The sequence below is a fragment of the Nipponia nippon genome, unplaced genomic scaffold (assembly GCF_047370975.1).
Source record: "Nipponia nippon isolate SJK-2023a ecotype South Korea unplaced genomic scaffold, ASM4737097v1 scaffold_19, whole genome shotgun sequence".
In the NCBI taxonomy this organism is placed as follows: domain Eukaryota; kingdom Metazoa; phylum Chordata; class Aves; order Pelecaniformes; family Threskiornithidae; genus Nipponia; species Nipponia nippon.
The window spans coordinates 3143364-3170224 of NW_028262335.1; the positions used below are offsets into that span (position 1 = coordinate 3143364).

At 40.6% G+C, this 26861-nt stretch overlaps 1 protein-coding gene across 2 annotated transcripts in view; it reads left to right on the forward strand.

Annotated features, from left to right (window-relative positions):
* The window catches only part of LRRC38 (leucine rich repeat containing 38), a 68702-nt gene extending 50822 nt beyond the window's left edge, over positions 1-17880 (forward strand). Inside the window, exons 1-2 of one of the 2 annotated variants that reach the window (XM_009460969.2) lie at positions 1816-2520; positions 15603-17880. In XM_009460969.2, the coding sequence (XP_009459244.1) occupies positions 1893-2520; positions 15603-15856 (882 nt within the window). In that variant the 5' untranslated portion in view covers positions 1816-1892 and the 3' untranslated portion in view covers positions 15857-17880. Of the gene's footprint in view, positions 1-1815; positions 2521-15602 lie in introns of those variants that run through there. The other variant, XR_015704328.1, reaches the window with a different exon arrangement.
* Positions 17881-26861: the final 8981 nt, after the last annotated feature.

The following is a 26861-nucleotide window of genomic DNA, read 5'->3' on the forward strand; positions in this document are numbered from 1 at the left end:
TATAGAGGCAGCTGTGCCCATTTCTTTCTGGGTGGTGGTTTAAAAGTAATTCAAGACATGAACAACATTTGGAGCGAGATGCGTGTTTATGGGAGGGATCTAGAGGCTGGCTCAAGATGGTTTAGCTAAAAGACCTGTGAATTAGAAACAAGGTGTGTTGCAAAATGTGAGAGAGAGGTGTTCAAAGGTATAACCCTTCCTGGCATGTCCATTTCCTAACAGCAGTTCACAGAATTGCTGAGGTTGGAAGGGACCTCTGGACATCATCTAGTGCAGTCTCCCTGCTCAAGCAGAGTCAGAGCAGGTTGCCCAATGTTGTCTCCAGTTGGGTTTTGAATATGTCCGCAGATGGAGACTCTGCAGCCTTTCTGGGCAACCTGTTCCAGTGTCTGACCACCCTCACAGTAAAAAAGTGTTTTCTTGTATTCGGATGGTTTTTAATCTGTGCCCATAGCCTCTTTTTCTCTCAGTGTGCACTATCGAGAATCGTCTGGCTCCCTCTTTGCTCCCTCCAAGCAGTTGAGTGTTTCTACGTACTTACTGAAGGAGAGGTTGATAATACTGCTTTCATTATTTAAGTGCAGGTGTTGTGGGAGGATAGGCTGTCTTAGATGGAAATTTTTGTACCCTGTCATGGATGAAACATACTCTGAATTCAGTTACAAAATATGACCCTTAAATTGAGATTACCGGCCTCTCTGACCTCAGAATGAGCTTTCCAAAGGTGTTTGAGTTTGTGCTCTGATCTTCAGGACACATACACCTGAATCTGTCTCTTTAGAAAAATCTTCCCTCATAGCGCGTGGTGTGGCCCAAGCACTGGAGTCCCATTTCTGTCTGCTTACACAACATGCATAAAGAGGCAGGGATGGAGTTAAAAGTTAAGCTTGCAGCTGGCAGAGGGCTTGCCTTTCTGGGTGTGGATTTGGGGATGTCAGAAAAACACAGATGCCTTGTTGGAAAATCATCTCTGCTGTCCCATGGGAGACAGGCAGATTGATTGTCATATATTTCAACCCCCTGAAAATGAAGAAAATCTGTTCAGTTTTAACAGCTGAAGATTTGGTCCACAATTTGCACTTTTATGTGGCCCAACAGACATTACTGGTGCCGTATTAGAAAGTAGCAGGTTTGGTCATTAAAACAGAAAGGAAAAAACCCTCACTTTTGAGACCATATTCCTTGTTGCTGCAGTAGGTTATACTTCTTGGTTAAAAGTTAATGAGTCATATTTAAATAATGTTAACGTGCTTGCTGTAAAAGCAGAGAAGGCATCCAGAAACAGCACAAGCCAGCGTTCCTCGTCTTTGGGCTCCTCTCCCCTTGCTGCTCTTCTGCTCCCTGCTCTACAGATGAAAGGGACAACGTTCCCTAGCAGGCAGGCAGGGTACTTCCCTTGCCTGCGTTTCTGTGGGGTATTGGTCTCCTTGATGTAGGCTCATGCTAAGAAACAAAATAAGTGATTTCATCAGGGTTTATTACCTGAAGGGCTTTTTAAGCATGAGCTGTTGCTGTCAGAGCCACAGGATCAGGTGTGACTTCCCGCTTGCTGGAATATACAGCAAATATGCAAACAGGCTCTCAGCTTTTTTTAGCTCACAAAAGCAGGGGAGTCCTTTGAAAGATCCTCCGTTTACCCAATCATCTCTTTCCCTTACACTGTACAGCATTATCATATTCTGACAGTGTAAATCCTCACATTTGCCTCCCTCCCTCTTCCCTTCAGTCACTCTCCCTCCCCCCTCCCCAGACTGCTGCTATCGGATCTGTGATGATATGTGATCTCCTGGATACAATCACACACACACACAAGTACCAGGCACTGCTGCTCAGCTGAGCAAAATGTCTTTCTCTTAGAAGTGGTGCTCATCACAGCTTTCAAATCCTTGACGATGTTGCCATGCTTTCCTTTCTGCCTTCTGCCTTTTTCTGTCTTTGTCTGCCTGCTTTTCTTACCCGTGGGTCATTTTTGCCCTGCTGTCTGTAGCTGTATGGACTACCACACCATAGATTGCCGGGATCAAGGACTCCCAAGTGTTCCTAATCCATTTCCATTGGATGTACGGAAACTTCTTATAGCTGATAACAACATTCAGGCAATACCAGCTGATTTCTTTATATTTTATGGAGATCTAGTCTATTTGGACTTCAGGAATAACTCCCTCACCTCTTTAGAAGAGGGCACTTTTAGCAGTTCTACCAAACTGGTGTATTTAGACTTAAGCTACAATAATTTAACACAGCTTGATGCTGGGATATTCAAATCAGCAGAAAAACTGATAAAATTGAGCCTTGGAAACAATAACCTGGTGGATGTGGATGAGGCTGCTTTTGAGAACCTGGAACAGCTCCAAGTGTTAGAATTGAATGACAATAACTTACAGAGCCTAAATGTGGCAGCCCTAGAAGCGCTTCCCTCCCTGCGGACTATACGCTTAGAGGGCAACCCTTGGGTCTGTGACTGTGACTTTGCCAATCTTTTCAGCTGGATACAGGACAATGCATCTAAGCTCCAGAAAGGTAAAGCTCGGTGCCTTGCAGCGCAGTATGTGCGTTTGTCTGTGTGTCTTGGAGGGAAGGAGGGTTCTTGGTGAAACTGTCTGTGTGCTGCCTGCAGTGACCCAAACTGCATTTTGGTCAAACTGTAATTGCATGCTTTCAACAAATGAGTCCAGTAAAATGATGTTGGCTTCTTTTTAGCAGCAGGTCCTCCTCCCAGTTAAGAAATAACACTTTAAAAGTAAGCCCTAATAATTTTGATTTATATGCTAAACTTACACAGGCAGTGAAAGAGCCTTTTCAAATTCATTCAGCCCAGAGTTGGTTCTCTTCCAGACTTCATTTTCTCTCTGGTAAATATATTTGCTACAGTAAGCCCTTTGAGCAGCTAAACGTTCTGTGCCAGCCCCTTAGGAAAACTGATTTTTCTCTCATTGTGCTGATCAGCTATAAAGCTGCTACAGAAGAGTTAAATCCACATTTTATGCAACTGTGGTTGTCAGCCCTTTCCTGCAAGTATTTTGTTGTGATACCCTGTTTGTAACTCTCTTCAGTAGCTTGATTTTGGCTCTTTTCGTTAAAATAACACTGCTTCCAATATTAGGAATAAATTGAAATGGTTCTGGAACACCCCAAAATGCAGGATATATAATTCTGGTATTTGGGCCAGTAATTTTCAGAAAAGCATGGGGGAAGCGGGGCGGGGGGGGAGTATTAAGACTGCCATGTATAGGGAATCCAGACTCTTGCTCCACATTTCCCACCCAACCCCAATGCCTCTCTTAATCCAGCTTTAGCAGGAGATCATCTCACAGTTCATGCCTCCCAGCACGCACTAGGGCATAAACTCATGCCATTGAACTGCCCAGCTGCTCGCAGAAGGCAAACTGCTTGGAGCATAAAAACTGTGTAAGGGTATACAGGTGTTACCTGACATGAAATCAGTGGTGTCTGGGCGGGGGGGGGGGGGGGGTGTCTGGGCAGAAGATGGTGAGAGCTAAAAGGCTGGGAGAGAAGAGCTCGGGAGAACGGGTTTGAGGACAAGTAACTGTTTCTTTCAATTCAGACAAAAAGGGGGAAAAACACAGTGAGCCTACAGATTCCAGAGGTCTTTTCTCTCCTTTCTTAATCATCAGTCTGTAGTCAGTTATTCAAGTTCTTCCTGTGCTCATCACCTTGGGTAGCATTTTTTAATATACTTATCTAGGTTGCCCTAAATATTCTTAGCTGTAAAACAGCTGTTTTAAGGACAGTCATTTGAGGAAAAAGCGTTGGGTTTTTTCCTGTCTGCCTCAGTGAAACTATCATTTTGATTCTTTCTAAACCAAGCCTGGGCCTGTTCTCCCACCTTCCCTGATGCTTTAGCTAAAGTTTGCTCTATTTGAACCAAGTATTTGCTCATCTCTCACGCTAAGCATCAGTTCACTTTCCCCCTGCTTTCCATCTCTTTTAATGAACTTCTAGCTCCTTCCCCTTTATCCAGACTGAGTCTGTTCAGTTTGAGAGTCCATCCCAGCCCAGCTCTCTTTTCTCTTCTGCCCTATCAGTTTTAAAGCGTATCTGAACTTATGTCTGGAAACCTCAGGTGATTGAGCTTTCCCATAGTATTGCTGGAGTTCCCCAGTGTCTTGCAAGCTCAGAGATGCTTTCTCACAGCATTTTATCTCATCCACAGTTGTGTTTCAGCCAAACAGCTAAAAAATTACTAGCTCATCTGGATCTTCTAAACTTTCAGTTAGATTTGATTTGGGAAGACAAGGAGGGAAGGAGCAAATACTCAAATGGCTGGTTTTATCAGAGCTGTCCCCCCGACATTGCCTAAGCAAGTGATTTGCATTTGTTCCCAGGAGCAAGGCCCCCGATATCTTTGCAGCCAGACATATCAGTGAGACCTAGTGCATGTATCCAGAAAAGCGTGCAAAGTCAGCGTTTTCATTGCTGCTTGTGGGCTGCTGCCACAAAAATACTGGCTGTCTCCTTTAATAAACTAGCAAAACACTACTCACGAAAGTGAGGGCGAAACTAAACCCAACAATGAAAGACTGTCTCAGTGACATCAAAATTAATTGTTAGAATTGCGATTTGATTGCATTTTATATCCCGTTTTCAGTTTTTAATGATGTCACATTATACCCATTAGGGACTAACCACATTAGCATTACTTGTCTGGTCCTACTTGTCCAAAGTCACGTTCACCTGGCCTTTCCTGGGAGGGGTGGGAAGAGCAACTCACGGAAAGCGTCAGCATTCAGGCTCCCTGGCTTCCTCCCGATACTGCTGTAAGGCTGGAGAGAGGCGTTCTTGCAGCAAACACATCAAGATAAGTAGGGCAGCAGGCATTATGTCTGGAAATACAGCAAAAGAAAAAGATAGGGATACATTTTCAGGGCCCAAGAAAAGAGCTTCGTTATCTTGGCTGCATGCTTTTTCTTTATAATTCTGCAGCAGCTCAAACATTTGAATTGCACGGCCTGTACAAATGGGAAATGGCAGGAAGGAAAACGGAGTTGGCTGGTGGTTTTCTTCTCTTGGTTTTCATTAAAAATGAACTGTGATTAGCAGTACAGCATGGTTTCATGACAGATGGAAGTTCCCCAGCCTTTAAATGGCAGACTTTGTAACCTGGGTTTACTGAAAAGGGAAACGGTGTGGAAGGGTGAAAGACAGTAAACTTGCATCGGTGATCCCCAGCCCTTTCATGAAAAGTACAAAGCACTGCAAAGAAACTAAAGGCTCTGTACACCATTGTGTGTCTTATGTTATCTTGGGATGCTTCAGAACGGGGTAGACAAGAAAGGATACGCCGAAGCAGAAAAGCAGCACGCGCCAACCAGTCTGTGGACGAGCTAGGATCCAGGGCTGCCATTTGCAGGTGTCGCTGTAGCATGGCGGTCCCTCACGATTCAGAACTGGGAGCAAGAAACAGGAGGTAAATAGCTGGCAGAAATACAGTGACAGATAGATTAAGTTCTGGGCATTCATTTTGATTCCTCGCTTTGAATGACACTTAAACAAGTTTAATGTGTCCTGTCCGCATGTCTGAGAGAAATCACTCAAGCTGTTAACTATTTACTAAGCCCAGCCACTGCTTCACCTTTTAATTTAGCACTGCAGTAAGATGGCATGTTAGTCAAAGCTACCCTTGGTTTTTGCAAAAGAAATACCAAGTTGATTTAAATATTGGAGTTTTGTCAGTGTGAACTGAAATCTCAGTAATTGATCCTGAAGCTCTCTACCTCTGTAATTAAGGCCTCTGGAGAACTCGGTGATCTGAACAAAAACCATATTTCAGCTCATTAGTTTTGCAAAAGCCAGGTCCATTTTCTTTCTGGCATGCTACCAGAAATAGCTTGTGAAGTTAAAACTTATGCTGGCCTGCCTGACTAGCTGACTGTAAAGCCTCTTCCCAGCTGAGCTGCCTTTGCACATCTAACTTGTCGCTTCACACAAACAGCTGGGATTTGAATCATTTTACAGATCCCAGCATTTACTCATCTAACCTAAATTTCTAAATAAAGGCTTAATTGGCAGTAAGAGAATACTCTTGCATGCTAGATTTACAGGCAGACTTATTAAAGAAACTGCACTAAAAGTTTTGCAATCAAACTCAGCACTTTAAAACAGCAAAAATATTTTTATACTCAGAGAGATATTAAAACCAGCATTTTCATCATACTCCAAAACCAAGCCACATTTTTCCCCTCTGATTTGGTTATTAATCGATTAAAAACATGTCAGTGTGTAGTGCAAAGCAGACAAAGGAACTGTGAAGATCAGTGGGATGGTGATAAGTGGAGAACATGTAACAGTTCTTCTTTTCCCTAGAGAAGACAGTGGTGTTCACTCTGGGTTAAAATGGTGAAGTTATAAAACTTATAAAGATTTTCTGTAGAAGGATGTTTAATTTTATAGGCATTTGTTACGCCTGAATGGCAGCATGGTGACCAATGATTCATATTAAAGGCTTCCCATTAGGAGGAGCATGGAGATTAAGAATATTGGACAATTTTTTGGAAATAGAAAAGTTTGTTTTAAGATCTCTGTCCCTTCAAAGATAAGTGTAAAAACTTTCATGGAAGGTTTTATTCCATGGGGACCATGCAAACTCTCAGAACAAAAAAAATACCTTTAAAGAACAAAGGTCTAAGCGAGCGAGCGGCTGTGTGGTGCTTAGTTGCTGGCTGGGGTTAAACCACGACAGTCGGTCTTAAACGTATTATTCAAAGAATTCAAGGAAATCATATATCTGAGGTGTATGCTATTATGCTCTATCCTCTGCTTGCCTGTATTTGATCCCTCTTCTTGAATTTTACAAAAAGCGGTTGCCAAGGCTGAAGTTTTCTAAAGTGAGAATTGAAGAAAGCAGAGGAAGAAGAAGAGAGTTTGTGTGGACTCTGGTGGAAGAAATTAAGAAAAATATGAATAAAAGCAAGGGAGGTACTGAAGGGAAGGATGGTTGTAGGTTGAGTTAAATAATTGGGGGCATAATGTTTCAAAATTTTGAATTCAGTGAAGTCTGAGGAAATTTGGCATTCATTTGGCATTCTGCTTCGAAGGGAGCTGGAAGTCCTACAAAAATACACTCAATTTCTCATATTTGGAAGGGCTTTCTTCTGCTTTCAGAGCTTGTTCTGTATCACATTTTATCTTGGCTAAAAATGCAGTTTTCCCTTCTTGCCTCATCTCTTCACCTACTTTTTTTAGTAATACTGTTTGAAACTCAGGGCTCGTCCAGCAAAAGGTTCTCACTGGTGCACATGACCTACAGAACTAAGGTTTATGAACACTTCCATTTCAGTGTTTGAATAAAAATGGCTTCGATGGAATAAATTTTTGGTGAAAGGTGCTGTTTAAAAGTAGTGTGTAGAACTGCAAAAGACTTTTTTTGAACCCCTCTGAGGATCTCATCTCGATGAAGGGGTTGGATTCAGATAAAATGCATGTAATGAAAAGAAATACAAGTAGTCTGCAGTGGCTGCATTGATGTGCTTTGTAGAGATCTCTGTAGCTGATTTTTACTTTCTGTGAACATGCTTTGGGCAGCTCTGCCTGTGACCTTGTTTGCTAATGACTAATGCATTTTTAACATTACTTTTAATTAGAGTTTAAGTATTCCTTGGAGTGTGACTGTAGTGTCTCCTTTCTGTCATCTTGCCCTCATTTTGCTTTTTACTTTTTTTTTTTTTCTTCTCAGTACCTTTGGAAAAAACTTTTCAGGAAGTTGTGTAGAGTTTCTGAGATGGCAAGAAATAGTCGGTGTCTGTGCTTTTCATGCTAGATGCAATGGTGTTTTCTCAACCTTTTGTGTTTAATACATACTCTAAGTTTGCCACTATCCATTGCAAGAATGAAAAATTTTGCTGCTCTCTGTTAAGAAAGTATTAGAAAGACTTTTAGCAATTGGATGAGAATGTTTAGACTGAGCATTTTTATGGGTAGCCTGTTATATTTATTATATAAACACTGATATTTCCAGAAAGACTTGAAAAACTTGTTCAGAATTGGCCAGCGACAGAATTGCAAATAGTTTTGTGCTGCCTGTGTGATAAATAAAGGAAATGGATGTTCTGAATGCTTGAAATCAAAGTAGCACAAGTTTCAGTGAGGATCGGTGCTCAGTGTTAGACTTCCCTGTTACAGACGGGCTGAGCTGGCACAGTGTCAGTGCACCGTCCTCCTGAATACCAATGTTTGCGTTCATACCACTAGAAGCAGAACTGGTAAGAGAAGCCTGAAGAAGGTAGAACTGGGTCCACTTGCAGAACTGTGTCCTAAACTAAGGTAATTGCTGAACTTTACTTGAAGAAGGTTCATTAGTGGCAGCAAATCCCATGTCACAACACAAAGGTCGTACCTAGGACCATGTTTTTGTCTTCATTTGGTCAAATGTTGTTCCACTTTGGAAAGTCGTGTGTACAAGACTAAGAATTTTTAAGGTACTTAAGGGGGTTTTTAGTGCCAGTACTGATAGAGATGCTGTTTGGCTACTTTCAAGACTTCTGTAGCTAGTACCTCCTCAATATGAATGGATGGATAAATTCTGAAGTGGCATATTTCTGGGTAGAGACTGTCTATGCAAAAGAATAGGAGAGAAGGATGGCAGTGAGAGGAGGTAGGAAAAAAGCAAGAGCTGGTGACAGGGAGACTGTAAGCAGCCTTCTGGAACAGGAAACTCAGACTGAATTCAGTACTAAAAGAAAGCAGTTATGGGATTCAGAAGTGAATCAGTGTAGTGAGAAGAATGGAATGATTTTTTGTAAGCCTGTTTTAGGAAGACTATGCCATGAGGTGATCATCTGTTGCTTCTCAGGCTCTTCCTATAACCTCATTCCACTCTAAGATCTATTACTAACCTTATTCTGTAGATAAAAAAGTCTTACTTCTCTAGTCCAGGCCTTTATAGCAGCCCTGGGCTCACTGAAAATATTAAACATCGTCTTCAAAACAAAGCGTCATAATTACATGAGAGTACAGGTTTCATTTGACCTTCTAACCTAACTAAAAGCCAGTGAAACAACTGAACGTTTTGTGAGTCCTCTTGACTTACCATTCTTTATCAGTACCTATTTATTCATCTGCTATGTAGAGAAGGCTGCCTTAACTTCATGTACTAATATAGAACCAGAGCAAGCTTCAGCTAAAAAGGACAGGCTGTTCTGTCCATTACAGCCCTTCGGTTCTTCCTTGAGTGTCATGCACATGCTAGCACATCTCTAGTACAGAACATAATATCTGTTTTTTTGGAAAGGAATTAAAAGCCTTAAGACATTTCACGCATTCAGCAGCTTTTATTCTGTTCAAGCAGAAACTCTTAACAGAAATTAGATTCCCTAGCAAGCACATCAAATCTGTTTCTATATATATATACATATATAAATATATAATTTGATATCCTAGTCATTTTCAGTAAAATGATCTGACTGCCACTGGCTTTTCACTCTGTTTCTTCCATCTTGGGGTTTTTTGGAGTAGTTCCATCTTTCACGGCTTTGAAGATGTGAGGACAGCATTTGCAGATGTGAACACCTAATGTTAAACTTTATATTTAGGCATTGAGACAAACTGTTAAGTACCCTCTAATGTCGATCTGTGAGGCTCTAGGGCACTTGGCCATAAAAAGTTTTATTTAGGGACCTAAATCTAGGCTTCAGGTTTTTTAAGCCTTCCTGTTCTGATAATTTGAGGCTATTTCCAAGGAAATTTCTCATGTCTTCAGAGGCAATGCCTCTCTCACTGCTTATTAATACCTCTAATACATTAGTGACAGTGTTTAAGTAGACTAAAGAGAACTGTAGCTGGAGGCAAAATACCATACAGGAAATAAAATGCCACGTTTAAACATTTCAAGTCTGTGTCAACTACATTCAGCAAGATGAGAGAACAGCTAAATTCCACCCAAAAGGGCAAATACCAGTTTTACTTAAAAAAAAAAAAAAAAAAAAAAAAGAAATAGCATATTATAGTGCTCTTACATTTATTGTATAGACAGTAATGAACATGTGTGCATGAAGCTCACTTAAATGTTTATGGCTTGATGTTTTTCTGGATGTGTTTCCTATGCATACCGGTGTATGTATGAGTGGGCCTTTTCATTATCTCATACTATTGCACGTTGCTGAATGTTAGGAAACTATTTCTCTTGATACCTGTGTTTTGTGGACTCTACAGAGACCCAAAAGAATTGAGGCCTCTTTTTTTAAAACTCAGCATCCAAAATCATAGCTGGGAAATCTCGCTCTTAGGGTTAACAGACAGAGCATAATATTGAAGTAATAATGAATTTCAGAAGCTCTTCAACAAAAGATACAGTTAGCATCGGTATTAGAAAGAAGCAAAGACGGAAGTACACAGGGAGTCCTTCAAAATAGGGTCAAGTAGACCTGAAGTAAGTGATACCTCGTGCTGCTTGTCTTTAGCTGGAGGAATATAAAACAAAACTCACAACACAATACATCATCAGTCAACGTATCTAGGGAAAACCCGCGATCCAAGAGCAGGCAATTCCAATGTATGCAATGGTCTAGCCAAGGTACTGTTTGAAAATTCCTGATCAAACAGTACCTATGAGAAACATGGTTGAATTATGGCTACAAAGTGCCAGCAGAATGCTGATGAAACTTGGTATCTGGCGTTTTGTGGGTTTCTTGAGATGGGAAGATCAGTACAGTTACAGCTTGGGGCATTACAGCACTGTCAGTCTGGTTTTGTTAATTTGCAAGGAAATTATCGATTATTTGTGTAAAGACTGGTTTCAGGCTGCATCCATTTTCGAAGAGCTTCATTTTTTACAGGGGAAGTATTTCAGCCTCTGACTCTGCAGGACAAGTAGGCCTGTGTGTAGTCCTTTCCAGAAACAACTGCAAAGGGTTTATTAGGACCTGGCTGCAGCTTAATTGCTTACAATTTATTGTCAAGGTTTAAGTGCTAGACTTCAGTGGAGTTATAATCCTCTAACGGTAAGGCATCTGAAGGTCATATTGTTCTACAACCTATTAGGGAATTTCATTGAAATAAACTCTACCTGGAACCCTCCTGCATCACTTCTTTATAAACACATGTATCTTTTTTTTTCTTTTTTTAGAAACATGCCTCTCCTTTTAACATTATGGTTCTAGAATTCTCGCATTTTCACATTTCCCATGTTATTTAGATGATCTATTCCTCAGGGTACAGACCCATATTTTCGTCTTATTTTATTTTTTCAGCGTTAAGAGACAAGCCTATATAGAATCTAGCACCTGTCCCTTGACTGCGACTTCAAAGCATTCCCTTTTTAAAAGCAAACAATACGTTACAGCTTGCCAGTGTAGTACATCTGCTTCTTCAGATGACATAGCAGAAAGATACAGTGTGTGTGACATTGTCCTTGGGACAGCTGAAGTCATTACAGATACTGTGATGGCCCTGACCAAAATAGCATAAGCTATATATTTATAACACATTCACGCTTGTTATTTCATTTACAGATTTGTTTGGTATGAAGAAGCAACTCTTTGAACACATTGTGGGAGCAATGATATATATATATATATATATATATATAACTATCATCAAAGGTTTTCTTGCTGCAGCCAAACACTAAATATCAAACTTCTTTGAGATCCTTTACATGAAGCCAGGCTGAGTTTTTAAAAGAATAAATTGGACAGGTTTTACAGAAGAGGAAAAAAAACCCAAACACCAACCCAAACAAGCTATAAAAAAAGTACTATTCAAGCGGTTAAAGTGTGTGAAAGTAGAGCACTAAGGTTAAATGGCAGTCTCCTGTCCTCTGGAAGTCGTGTGTGGGGCCAGGTAATTGGATTGAGCCAGTCTATATGCGGTGGAGTCACCCAGAGGAAAAAAACCACACCATATAATTAATACTGATTGCTTTATAGAAGCCATTCTTTTGTTCATGGTTCACGCAGAGGGGGTATGATGACCTGGGATTACTTTCTGCCCAAGCAAAGAACAAAATTGGATCTATTGCTAGGCCTGAATGTAATAGGGCGGGTGGAGTACAGAACATCAGTTCTCCACACAGACTGGATTCTCATGTCATAAGGGACAACCTACTTCTAAAGAATGTAAAGGAAGGAACATATTGCTATGGAAGGAAGCAGATGAAATTATATTGTTCCTATGTCATCTGAAGCAGGCATGCGTGTGACCTTCAGATTGCGATGTTCTCAGGTAAGCAGTTAGAAGCTCTGGTGCAATAACTGCTGCATTAGCTTTGGGAGGAGAAATTCCTTGTGCCACCAGAGAGAGAGCTGCTAGTCTTACTACTGTTACAAATGAACCGTCTGTTCCAAATTCTCTTTGGAGTCGAAAGAAAAGCTTCCGTTACTGTATTGGGTTTTGCAATAGTGTCGCAACACAGCAAAGAAAAACGTTCACTGAACAGGGTGGACTCATAAATGCTCCTCTCTCCCTCGGTCACTGGCATGTGCTTCCACCGGGCTCTACAGTCCTCCTAGGTTGCTTCCAGCACAATTTTAGCAGACTGCCTTGTGTGTGGGTAGGAGAGGTCAGTTCAGTCCTTTCTTGTTGAAAAGATGGTGCACAGCCAGGGTAGCTGAAACTATAGCTGGGCGCTAACAAGGCCTCTGTACTGGCCCCTGGTTTATGATGCTGTGTTTTGCCTATTGGCGTCTATTATTCTCAGTGACTAAGAATTCTGTAAAAACTTGAGGCTAAGCTAGCACATTGGAGTGTCACAAATAAAGCAAGTAGAAAATTCCCATCTAATCTATTTGGTTTGAGAACATGACCTAGATTCCAGTACTCACGGCTACACGCAGAGAAGCTTTTTTATTTCTCATTATTGTATAATCAGACTCAAAATCATTACAGTGCACTGATTCTCATAAGAAATACCCTTGAAGTGACTGGGTACGTTGCAGATTCTTTTCTACTTGTATTCTCTGTGTTGTGATGTTAGGTGGAAGCATCTGGGAAATAGGAATGGAGCTCAGTCTACAGGCTCAGTTGTGATCCACGGCAAAACCTTTGTTGGTAACAATAATGAATAAGTGGGCCCTTACTTTTTCCATCTCTAGATCCTGGGCAAATAATACCATACTAAGTTATTTCTAGAGGCAAGGGCTGCAGTATGTAGAACAACAGTTTTCTTTTTGAGTCTTTTTTGCTCTGTCTCTTTCTTTTTAATATATTCTTTTTCTACTTCCTTACGGAAGCTTAGATCTGATACTCCAGCTCATCAAGGCCACTCCAGCACAGAGGTCTTTTTAAAAGCTGGCAGGCGAGGATGCTAGAGAATGTCTTTTGCAGTTGGTCAGAAATAGAAAAAGTAGTCGTTTACGGTCACCTGTGCACCCTTTCTTTAGACATGCTGCGAGCATGGCTCAGCTGCTATGAAAACAGCGTTCTCATGAGGTCTCAACAGCTATTAGTGGGGTTTGTTTTACAGAAAGACAGTTGTATAGAATCTTGATTTTCTTATGCTTGCTACAAGTGAAATGGAATTTGTTTAGGTGTCATATTCACTTCGATCGGGCTTTTCTGCCAAAATACTACAATGATCTTTTCCTATTAGCAAGGAACTTCCTCTTCAAATGAATTTGCGATATGTTACATTCATTTTCTTGCTGTTTCTACACAACAGCAGTAACTGCTTTGATTACTGTCAACATCATGTTGATTTACTGAAAACTGTTTGCTTTTAAAAATCTGATTAAAAAGAGACAGGTCTTGGAATTCCAGCCTATGGCTTTTCACTCCTCCCTTATTTCCCATGGTTTTGAATAGGGAAGGATATCCATTTGTGTCCCCTTTCCTTTGTTACTCCCACTAACCCCTAGAGTTGCTATTCCCAAGTCTTGATGAAAAGAACATATGGACTCGGTGAACAACTTGCAGTTCTTTCAGTAGAAAGGTTTGTACAAAGAGCTCTGTCACAAGCTATAGAGTGCCATAGCTGTGCAGCCACAGGTGCACTCAAGTGTTCCAGTATCTCAGCTTGTATACAAGACACGATATATATGAATACTGCAGGTTCCGGATTTCCAAGAGTCTCAGGGAATGTTTGAAACCATGAGGCTCCTTTACCTTCCGGGCCAGTTCCATAGACAGGAGGTTTCAAAGATCTGCAAAGCAAGTTGCCTCACCATCTGGTCTACATTGCCAGTGCACTCCAGGCTTGGAGAAAAAATGTAGCGTGTATTCAGGTGGCAGTTTGCCTAGAGGAAACCATTCAGCCCTGGGCACGCTGACTGTTGTCCTGTTCTGCTGGCAGCTTTTATTACGTTGTCAGTGAGAGAGGCATGAGTAAGAGGGAAGGCAACAGAACTTTAGGCAAATACGACAGATACAGGATGGCTTTTAGGGAACAAAATTTAGTACAATCATCGTTACAAGGTCAAGTAAGTCAGGGTGATAATTGAATCCATAGTAGACTTAGCTAAAACTCCCTCTCAAATCAGCATAGCAGCTGGGCTGGATCCAGATAACCAGTCGGATTTGCACTAGTAACTCTAGGAGCCTGGGTTTAATAGTAAAACATCATATGCCATAGCTATTCAGCCACAAGAAATACGGGATTCACAAAAGCAGAGGAAATCTTATCCTTATGCATTCCTTATTTAAAGTGACATAATGGTTATATGGTAGATAGAAATGCTCTACACACTGTGCAGACAGCAATGCAGAGTCAAACTGGGAGTCCATTCTGGGATCGTTAGCAGACACAGAGTAAAAGTGTATGAAGTAAACCAGCAGCAGCTCTCGTGTCATTAATACACAATTCTTGTATTTCCCCTTTACTGTTGTAGCCTTAATAGCAAGATAAAAGTTATCCTGCCAACAGCCATACAGACTTAATTCGCTTCATTATTTGTTCCATTCTAGCCCTGTTAATATACTTTCCTGATTTTCCCCTGTTGTGAATGAAGAGGGAGTTGAGCATCTGCAGTGAACTGTATGCTTTTATTGTCTGGTATCAAACTTTGTTCTCACCAGTTTTTAAATTTGGATTTTTTTGCTTTCACTATGAAGAACCCAGCTCTAGGCATTCTTCAGTAATGAATGGAGGAATAATATCTGCTAGCCTGCATGTCCTTATTACAGTCAGAAAGAAAAGGTGAAAGCAGGTCACAGACAAACAAGCACCCATTAAACCTAAGCTGTTGTTTTGACCAGAAGAAAAAGACAACTGTAGTTTAGGAACCTCATGGAAAAAAGTTGTGTAGAAGACACCAAGGTGTAGAAGGATCTTCAGTATCCCTGTTACCCTGTTTTGGAGTCAGAATTTGTCTTCAGTTGGAGTAGCTGGGAAGTGCTTCCAGGTCTCCAGATTTAGATGCATCCAGGGTTCAACATTCACTTTTTTTTTAAATCCTCAAAATCATGGTCTTGGGTCATACCTGACCTCCTGGAAGACTGAAGGTGAAATAACTTAATTTCCAGGAGCCACTCAAGGGGGTTACGTAAAGGCTTTTGGACAGTGACAGATTTTGTTCCCTTTTTTCTTGAATTTTGTACAAATTCATAAACCTGGAATTAACCCTAAAACTTCTCTTCGGCTATTCAGCCTCTGACCGGAGCAACAGGGGGATTCATCAATATTCTGCTGATTTGTTTCCTTTTCCTCTTCTTTGCAGGTCTCCATGAAATCCAGTGTTCCCTGCCTGTAGAAAATAGAAGAATCTTTCTGAATGAATTATCTGAGGTCAGCTTTAGTGAATGCAAATTTAGTTTGTCATTGACGGACCTTTTTATCATCATCTTCTCTGGAGTCGCAGTCTCCATTGCTGCTATTCTATCAAGCTTCTTCTTAGCAACTCTAGTACACTGCTTCCAAAGATGTGCTCCCAGTAAAGATGACGATGATGATGAAGACGACAGCGAGGACTGAACTTAGTCTATATACTTAAGTTTCCTTGGTTTATAAGTTACTAGATCATCTGCCAAAGTCTAGGAAGAAAACAAGTAGAGTAAAAGCTTTAAACGTGAATTAAATGAAATCACAATGTGTAAGGATCCCTTCTAGTCTCATGATGGTCACAGGTAGGAATTGCAGTTTGGATCTGAGGCTGTTAGCTTTTGCTTACATATGTAACCTGATGCAATGAGACCGGGTTAATTTCTATGATCCTTAATCAAACACTGCATTTAAATTTGAAGATTGCAGGAAAAAGGGTGAAAGGCGCAAAAAAAAAAAAAGTTCCAGTGTTTTAAAAGACTAACTCACAGCTTCCAGATTGTCCTTCTGATGAGATGCAGATTTCTGTAAGTGCTTAATAGCTTGTTCTAAATGCACTTTGAAAAGGACTGGCTAGAGGGAGGCATTTCGGTTGGAAAATATGGAAGCAATTTAAAGTAGTGTCCTTCCTAGATCTAAGTAGTGGGAGATTCTATTAAGCTCACACAACTTTATAAGTAACAAAATGCAATTAAAATGATTCCTAGAATTGTAGAAAGCATTATAGGAAGGTTGGCATTTTCTCTCTACAAATGTTCTCTATAAACGTTCATCCTCCATTTAATGACAGCAGTTGCAGGCATCATTCAGCCAAAAAAATTTTTTTCTATAAGCGAATATGATTCTAGGTCTGAGTCATCCACTGCAGCTGCCTGGCACCTTTTTGGTCATGGCACAAATACTAAATATAACATTCTTTTGCATTTTTAGATGCAATGAAGTAAAGGATTTCCCTTCCCTGTAATGCTAGGCACAAGTAAGTGTTGCGGTATCCAGTCCATTTAGTTATTTTAAAACACTAAGGGCTATATTCTGCTCCTGATTATACTAGAGTAACACTGAAGCGAACACCATGATCCAAATTGGCAACTGTATAAACGAGAGTGGAATCTGGCCTAAGATGTTTCTGACTGTATTATAGATTTGTCAAAACTTGAGCTCTTCTGTATAACGGTAGATATTTTTGTTAAAATTAAAGACATTTATTACAAGAGATTTTTGGAAAGTGCTGGCCAGCTTTTTAGGATAAGTATATTTTTAAAATATTTGTAATGGAAATATTTTTTTAAAGCTCTGTGTATTTAAAGTATTATCTAGAGTAGCTGTGAGGGCTTAAAGTAATGAATACCAGTAATAAGCAATCTAAGGACTGTATGCTATTATAAAAGAATTAGATCTGATACAAAGTAGCATCTATTTAAAGTACTGTAAATGCTACTATTTCTTAAAAAACACTCTTTGGTTGAAATATTGCCTTGCTCAGTTAATATGAATGGTCTTTTATGGACAGTTCCAAATCTCTTGTATCTGTCGTGCTAATTGTTGGGGCAGACAGGAGTGAATTCCACTGCGTGTGTTAAGGGGTAACACGGTCCGGCAGGTAGGGTACAAGATTAGGACTCGACGCTCCTGGGTGATGTCCCCATCTAACAGTGATCAGCTAGAAGACCTTCAGCAAATCACTATCTGTCTGTGCCTCAGTTTCACTACCTATAAAATGAAGATCATAGTAACTATTTCTCTTTTTCAAGTGCTTTGAGATATGCAATGGCGGGGCACTATATTGGGGCTATGTATAATGATTATCTCTGTTGGGCTGAAGCAGATGTTGTGCAGTAGGTCTAATCTGATCTCATGTCAGTACGACTTCACTGACATCAATGGAGTCACTCCATTGGCCAGCAGAGTTTGCAGTGGCGTTTGCACCATGCTGAGGTCAAAACCAGGACGAGAGTGTTTGTTAGCTCTACAGCTTATTCAATGCGACTCAATGCTACCATTGTTAAGATTGTTATTTCTGAAAACACGCTGAAACAGAATTAAGTAGGACAGTGAGAGGATATTCTGTATCAATGCTGTCTTATTCTATTCCGATTCTTTCAAGAAAAATGAAATGACATGATTTTCACTGTGTAGTGCCATGATTATAAATAACACAAATATATTTCTAATTTCAACATGGGCTTTCATGTTTATTTGCATGCGGATACGAAAAAAGGAGAAAAATGGTGCCTGATTCTCTCATCATTTATAAGCGGAGTTTTGCAGTCTGGTTGGAAATATACAACTTGTTGCCCGGTGCGGTTCATGAAGTACACTCCCTTTGCAACAAATACGGATATGTTACCAATAGTTTTATATTTAGAGCTGTGCAAATTGTTCAGTCATGGAACAAGAAACCGGCTCTCACTTTTTTGTCTGCAAGTTTTATTATGGACTCAAAACTTGCAACCAATTAGCAAAATGATTTGCCCTACCAAACTTTTCAGTGAGACATCAGTGAATGTTTCAGCAAATGTCTACCTTTCCTTTGGTAACGGATTTATGGCTTCGTTTCGTTATCCTGTAAGGCTGAGTAGTTTTGCAGAGGTCACATCTCACACTCCACTGTTTTGACTGGGTTCTGCTCTTACTTGCAGGTTCATCTTACCGTGGTGCCTCAAAGTGAAGATCTAGATTTGTTTATAGTTTGTAGCTTTTTGTTCAACCCAACATAAAACCCTGAAAGCACTGATTATATTTGGAGCTTAGCACCCCTCAGAACAGCAAGGAACAGACCAAGCTGACACCCACATAATCCAGTGCAAGCTGAAGAGCAAGGCTCTAGGAAAGCTTTATTTATGAAGCTGCCATTCTGGATACTCCATCACATCAAAGCGTTTCGCAAAGTATGTTTTTTTCTGGATAAGAAACTTTTTAATGATATTTTCCCCTACTAAGTAATGTATATTTGATAAGTATTGAACTCATCCAGTTAGTAATATTTATTCATTGTAAGCATCAGCAGTTAACCTACTATTAATACTGAGTTTGCATAATTCTAATTGCTAGTAACTGAGACAGAACTTGGATTTAGTTCCTACTAATCTGTAATCTTCAGAGTAAAACATTCTCCTGTTGGAATATTGCCAGAACTAGTGATCACCGTAATGATCCCCTGCAAAACTTTGAAAGCAAATTTCATCATGAGTAGGAAGTGGCCTGAAGGCTGCATTGTTATTGCGGTTTTACCTCCACAAAGGTAGTAACATGGAGGTAATCCCATCTCCAGCTTTGTGGATATGGGAAGTGTTCCCATGTGAGGATGCTTCTGTGGGTGGGATCTAGTGAGTATGTGCTCCCTTCTCAGGCTGCGGTAACCCCCATGCAGATTGGTGAAGTTGCAATGGTGCCAAGTACAAGAGCCGGATTTGGCTCCCTGTGCAATACATGGCTGGCTGAAGAAGCACTGCATGTAGGTGATTATAAATGTGCAGTAGAAAGTTTGTCCTCATTTACAATTCTCCTTCTGAAATAGCTTTGCTTTAGTGGTGGTATCTCTTACTGTCAGAAACGAGCAGAGATTTTACCTGCTTCAAGGGGAAGGAGAGGGACTGTGCATGACCCAAATAAAACGCTGCAGGCTCAAAGAGCCAGGAAGCAGCTGTCGCGTTGCCTGCAGATATGGCTCCTTGATGAAATGCTGGATCTTGGCATGTGTGAGGATCCAAAAAATGTGCAAGAAAGCAAATCTGCATAACGTAATTGAGATAGAGTCCGACTTTCTAGAAGTGTGCGCATTGGTTTAAAGAACCTCTAATCCACAGAATATTAAAGATCACCTGAAGTGACTGTCCAAACCTAGCATTTTATCCTCAGTCAGCCAGCACCCTTTTGAGGCAGCTTCAGTCCTGCTGTGATTCTTACTCAGATGTGAATATTAATGGATCAGTTTTTAGAGCAGCATAAAAATGCGTTGGGAAAGTAGGGGTGGTTCTGGAAGCTCATAGAGAGGAGCATACTGCTTGCCTACCTCAGATATATAGTAGACGGTGAACCGTTGTACACTGACAGCTGAAATTTAGCCTGGCATACTTAGAGGTGACCAAAAACGGTCTCATCCTTTGTGGGAAGAACTGCGTGCAGTCACCTATATATGTGGATAGGGTGTCCGCACTTGTGTGGTAGGGAAAAGGTGTGTGTATAACAATACTAGAGCTTGCTGTAACTATCACCCCTGTAGACAGCCTCAGTGGAAGAGCAGAAGCCTGATGGGGATGCTGAGCCTGAGACAGTCCTTCATCCCTAGCGGAGGTTCCTCTGGGCTAGCTTTCAAACCCGCGGGAGCAACGCTGTGCAGGACCTTTTACTGATCCAGCATGTGCTGCCTACCTGCTACGTGAGTAAATTACTTTAGTTTCCAGGGCTGCTAGCTGGCACATTTCTTAAGTTCAGCTCATGTCCCCCAAAATAAAGTGGCAGGGGTTTTGGTAGCTTTCGAATCTGACCGTTCCCCTCGGGGAACGCTGCTCGAAGTTGTGGTGTAACCTGTCTTACTGACCTCTAGTGGCAACTGAGGTGCTTTACTGTGGAGGTAAGTCATCGGGACTCATTGTGGTGAAGGTGATGTTGAAATGCTGAATCCTTACATGCTCTTTCCAAAAAGAAACCAGAAATATACATTAGGAGATTAAATTTATTGGAGAGTAAGATCTGCCATAGTTTCTGAGTGCCAAACAGCCTGTGATATGCACGGGCCACCGGAAACATTTATTTCATGTCCTGTCTGTTAACATTGGAGCAATACAACCTTGTCATAGAATTGTAGAAAATAGCTATGGAAGAACCTCAAATACATCATCTAATGATAGCTGATACTTTGTAATAGAAATACTTGTTTTTCTAATCAGATTCCTACTCTCATCTTGGCATCATCTTCCCCGTCGTGTTTTGGTTCCTGTGTCTTCCTCTCTTGACTGTATCTGGAACAACAGAATCCCAGTTTGGTACTATCTCTGTGTGGTACAGCAATACAAATCACTAACAGCAATAACCAACAGCAGACGAGGAAAAACACAGCTTTGTTTATGCTGACCAACTATCCATCTATGATTGTAAAGAGTTAGCAGGAAAAAAACCCTATTGAATTTTAAGCTGACAGAGAGAGCAACAGGAGACCTTCTGTTGCAAAGCAGAATGCCTGAATTATGATGTGCCTCTCCAGTTCCCGTCAGCTCTCACACCCCACCCAGAGCTCTGTGAAGCCATTTGAAATTGTGTAATACTGGGTTAGCAGCATATAATGTGCTTTTTTGAGGGTTGTCAAAAAACATACGAGTAAACACTTCAGAGCAGGCTTCTACTGTTAGTTTTGTGGGAAGTGAAAAGTTTGCAGGGAGGTGAGCAGCGAATAAGGAGTGAAACAGCTTGGGCCAGAGTTGTTCAGTAGAGTCAAGTTTGCTTCAAAGCAGCATTGTTTTGATCTCAGAGCTGCTTTTTCACCAATTTCTGTTAGTGGTGAGGTCTAAAGGTTAGCCAGTTCCCACCCAGGTATGAAGTAGTATAGTCTATTTCAAGCAGAAATTGATCTCACTTGAATTTTTAAAGTTTATTGCTCCCAGCCAAAGCACCATTTGCCTATTTAAAAGCTTTAATTTGAATCTGAAATGTGATATGTCACTTGATAGGCTGTACAAAAATCTCTTATCAACTCAGAACTGACAAAGTCAAAAACATCCATCCAGGCAATGGTGCTTGCAAGGTAGGCTTCAATTGTTTTGTTATGTGAGGTCACTCTTCCAAGCTGACATCACTGGAATATAAGCAATAGGATTTTTACTTCCTTTTTTTTTTTTCCCCTGGTCACACTACTCACCAATAGCTAAGCAAAGTACAAGATACAAGCGTTGCACAACACCTTAGAAACTCCCCTTAGCTGGAAGAATAAGCAAAAAAGAATTGAGAATAGAGCAGGAAAGCCAGCTTTGTGACCTTTGCTTAAAATCTAAGTGTGATACGGTCCAGCTAACTGACATTCCAAGGCGTAGCTTGCTGCTGTTGTGTGGGGGTTTTGCTCTTTAATTAGGGCAAGTGTTAAAAGACTTTGCAGTAGAAATAACGTTTGGTCTTCATGGTATTTTACAGGGAATGAAATGACTGTGAACATATTTGACAAACAATTCTAGTCTATTTTTGCCCACTGGTTTTTCTCAAATTGAGAAACTGTCGCTCTCTTAAGAGTAGATTAGGTTTGCAATCTGCAGTGGGTTAAAGTATTACTCTTTATCCTTTGAAGATCTGGCTTCAAATGTGAATTTGGGTCACAGGAGGAAATGACCAGAATAAATCCCTTAAGGTCATTTTGGTCAGTTGGGCAAATTGAGTAGAGATGCCCTTATTAACAGTATGAACTGTATACTTGAAGATGGGAAAACACGTCTCTGAACTTCAAAAGATTCCATTTAAATATGGCATTCGATGGTTTTAAAAATACAAAGCTAAACAGAGAGATGAGACAGATGTATTGTAAATATCATTAAAAAGGAAACTGAGGCGTAATTAGATTGACTAGTATTTTCATAGGTGACAATTGGTTTTGAGTTAGTTGCTTTGCTGTTACGTTACTTTTAACATGGTGATGTTAAATCCTATATACTGGCAGGGAGGTGTGAAATATTGGCTACAAATTAGCACTAGTTATGGATTTAGAGCTGTAGTGTTCTAACTAATAACCTGAAACGTCTGCCTTTCAGTGCTGATTCATTATGCAGGCCCTTGCTTTGTTCAGAATAATTCAGTTGCCTTGTGATTGTATTAATTAAAAAACAAAAAAACCCACCAGCCAACCAAACCCCAAAAGCCCAGTTTGCATCTTCAACAGACGGAACAAGGAAACTTTCTGTGAGCGGATTTACTGCTTTCTCCCTATGGCAAGTCCTAAATGTCATTGTATTCACTGACCTCAGATAAGAGGTTGGTAAAAAGTGACGGGGGGGGGATGTATAGATATATTCTAGAAATACTTTATCATAGAGTAACTTGAGGTTGGAAAGTCTCAAAATCCAATTGTAAATTATGTTTCCAAGAGTAGTAGTATGCTGTGAGTGCAGAGTTAGATATATTGTCCACAGCTTCAAAAAAAAATCTTCTTTAAAACAAAAATTGGAAGAAGAAGCTGCTTTAGAGATTATTCAGTCTGGATTTTTTTTTTTTTAACAAATTAAAATAAACCCTGCAATGTAGGATTTTTAAATGAAAGCAGAAAATATTCTAACCATAAACTCATGAACATTATACTATATGGAAGGAAAATGACTACAGGTTTAACATACTCTAATTTATATTATTTCTTGAGGGAACAGAAGTCATTAGGCTGAGAAGTTTGTATTGTTTTCAGAGGAAAGTATTTCATGCAGGCTGATTTCTTCAATATTGGCGTATGGGATGCAGATTATCCACCACTGAGTAGTGTGGGTTTTGTGAGACTGTGCGAGTGCATCCAAGGAAGTAATTGCTTTCTATTTAACCTGAAGTATGTTTTGACAAAACTAATGGTAGTTGTATGTTGGTCTCAATTCTGCTTCCACTACTAAATTATTTGGGATCCAGTCCTTATCTGGTAAAGATTGGTAGGGCTCCATTAACTTTACTACTGCGATAAGCTGATTTACCTAATGAAGATACTGCCTGGACAATGGAAAACTCTGCAGTCGTGTGTGTGTGTGTGTGTGTGTGTGTTCTCTATGTTTTCATACAGAAAGAAAGAAAATAACTCTATGTGGGCCCTTTGTAGTGGTGATCTGTACGTATGTTAGTAACCTGCGTTTGTGGTTTCTGCATTGGAGGGCGAATGCTTATTTTATTTAGGATTATACACGGCATTACCTGGAGATCGCAGACATTCTGTGCAAAGAGAGGCCATATAGCTTTTCCAGATTCTTTCTGGATTCGGTGGTATTGCTGTCTGCTCTGTGAAGGGAGGATCTGACCCTGCTTACCAAAACTTGACTGCAGTCTTGTGTAGCTCCGGCAGCAACACAGTAGTTGTCATTCTAAGCACATTGCTTCGATCTGATAATCACTGTACATCTATGTCCTAGTTTGATGATGGATTTATAATGAATGTCTTTACCCTCAGCCTAGCCCAGCCATCTGCTCTGTGAAGCAAGCTGGCACTTCAAAGCCATTTTTTTTTGCTTCAAGGTGTCTCCTTGTAGTCTTACAGAACAAATAGTGAATCATCTCCTCCCACCAGAATAAAGCAAGATTGTAACCTAGCTCAGTTCCTAGCCCAGTAGGAAAGACAGGTTGCAGAGAGCACCACAGTGAAATACAAGAACAGCCTTTGCACTGAGGAAAATAAAGGCTGGTCAGAGCAAGTAGTATAGATATATGTGTGTCCTCAGCAGGGGCTCTGAAGGGGGCTGGAGTAGTGATTACATTAGCCAGGCTTGTGAGGGGTCACTTGTAGAATCTCTTTGGGGGTACAGTTATGTAGAGACAGGCAGACATCTGTCGGTGAGCCCTCTTAAAATGCAGAGGGCAGAGAAATCACACAGATGTTCCCTATTCTGTTGCATCCCTCTTACTGCAGACTTCAGAGCTATGTATTACTGAACACAGGCACCAAACGTAAGCATTATCGCTTCTCAGCTGACTTGTAGAGATATGACACACTAATCTCTTGAGGGATGTGTTGGGGATGGGAATGTTTAACTTCTATGGTGTATGAAGGGAGGGATTTTCTTGCATGTAGGATTGATGATCTGATTAAAACAAAAATAAGAGATAATTGCATTGTCTGGACTAAGCTGTTGGAGAAGTATCTCTGCTATGCTGGTTCAATTTGTTACTTCTCCAAATGTTATAGCAAATGACAGGAATTTTAGACTGATTGTTTGGTTTTGTTTTGGTTTTAGATGATCTTTGATTTAATAGATATATGTGGAAAAGATTTTAAGATATGGGGTCATTACTGCTGCCTCATTCTGTGCAGCACACCTGTAAGGTAGCACGCGTTGGCATACCGTTGCGTACAGTACTTTACACAGCCCTTCCACTGTATTCCCTGCACAGAAACTGTGGCTTAGCATAGTTTCTCTGTAAAACCCATGGTCACGCAGGGAATCGGTTCCAAAGCTGGGCTTCAACAGAAAAGTATAGATTTCAAATATACCTATTATTTTACCACTTTGAATCTTTGAGAATCTGATCTAAATCACACAGCTACTGAAGAGGAGACCCCCCACTGACCCGACCCCCTACTATATAGGCTTTTATCAAGCCTCTGGATTCTTCCAAGGACATATGGTCTATGTATTTATTTAAGGAAAGCCTGCCATTCAGTTAGTTGCCCGTTTGCCCATCCTGAAGTCCATCTGTTCTTTTCTTAGATGCAGGAGTTGAGATTTCACTGTCAGCAAGATACACTATTCCTGCAAGCCTCCATCGCATACCCCTTTGCAGCAAGGTGAAGACCCTGGCCCACGTCTACAGGCAACAGGGGAAACCCAGTGCTTATTCTACTTCTCCAAGCCTTCCTTTGCAGTTCCTAATGAACTTCTCTCCTTGCCTGTTTCATATCTGTATCACCATAGATTCCTGAGACTTTATTCTTAAACTGTTATGGCAACTGTCCATTTTTCTATTTAACAGGATGGCTCAGAAAGGGAAAGTGTCAGCGAGGGCGCTCACTTCATTAATGGAAATAATTTTGGCGTTATAAAACTGCTCTCCACCTGCCTACTGTTAGCAAAAATGAACCTTTGTCATGCCTCCAGGATTTTGGTCTGTCTTCTATTGCAGTGCAAAAAAATTAGGGATATCCAATCTTAAATGGAAAAGTACAGGAAGTTTTGTCTCATAAAGTGACATGTAAGACTTGTCTGTCTTTTTTCCATGTTTTTTACTAGATGATTCCCCCTGCTGCCACCTTCAGATGAAGTGATTTAAAATGGATGGGATATTAAAGCTTTAAGATAGGGTTTTAAAATAAATGAAATGCTATCAGGACTGTAATAGTAACAGCTGTTGTGTCCACCAGCTGGACGGTAGATTTAATCACTCGGTCAAATCCCACTTTCCACAGTGCTGCGCTTGTTTTCTCTACCTTCTGCCCTTTTGCCAAAACCACAGCATAAACTCAACGGGGGGATGCTTTCCTGTGGTCCATCGCTGGCTCTGTCGGAGCCATGGAGGGAGAAATCCGAGTTGTCAGCGCAGCATGCGCTGTGCAGCTGAGTTTGCCTTTCCTGGAATGTGCTTTCCAAAGTCCCAAAATCAGGAAGGAACAAGAGCTCAGGCTTAAACCTATGTGCATGCTTTTGTTTCCTTACATGCAAGATACAGGTAGGAATGTGCTGTTCAGTGCACTGCTATACACTTTACAGCTGCAAAGCAGGGCATTTCGGAATCTGTTTTTGTAGACGTTGGCAAAGTAGCTCTGAAGGCAGAAGTCCTGTCTTCTGAGCCTGCCGCTTGCAGTGCTGTTTTTCAAAAAGAGGGAACTTCTGTATTCAGTATGGGATTGAATATTAACTATGTCAAATATATTTCTTGAATACTGTCGCTTCGAAGAAAAAGAACTTGTCACCACTGACTTTTAAGCTAGCACTATCATTCAAAGCAGTTCCAGGTACCAGCCAGTTCACTTATCAAAACTTATTTCCAACTGAGTTATCTCGGAAAACAACTTGTTTCAAAATGTCAGATTTCTCTTCGACTTCAACCTAAGCTTTATAGGAAGTTTAGCAGAAGAGTTCAATATGATTTCCTTTGAGATTAAATGGAATTTTTTGGTTGACAAAAATAAAATTTTTAGTTGTATCTCACTTGATTAAAAGAGCCATTAGAAGAAAATGATTTTTTAGTGAAACTGAAAACAGCATTTCCCTGATTCGTGCCTCAGCTACCGAATCAAGAAATTGATTATTTATTCAGGTCTGGGTTCTCACTCCCAACAGTGCAGCTAACGCAGCGAGCAGCCACGGACAAGGCAGTTAACCTTTCTATTGTGCGTTTAACCATCTGTAAAATGGATATGATACTACTTACCTGCCTGACGCAGCTGTACAGAGGCTTAATTTTTAATCAAGCTCTGTTAAAACACTTAGAGCTCACTGTATAAAAGATGCACGGAGAGGCAAAATAGCTTTATTACAATATTATTGCTTTCATGAGA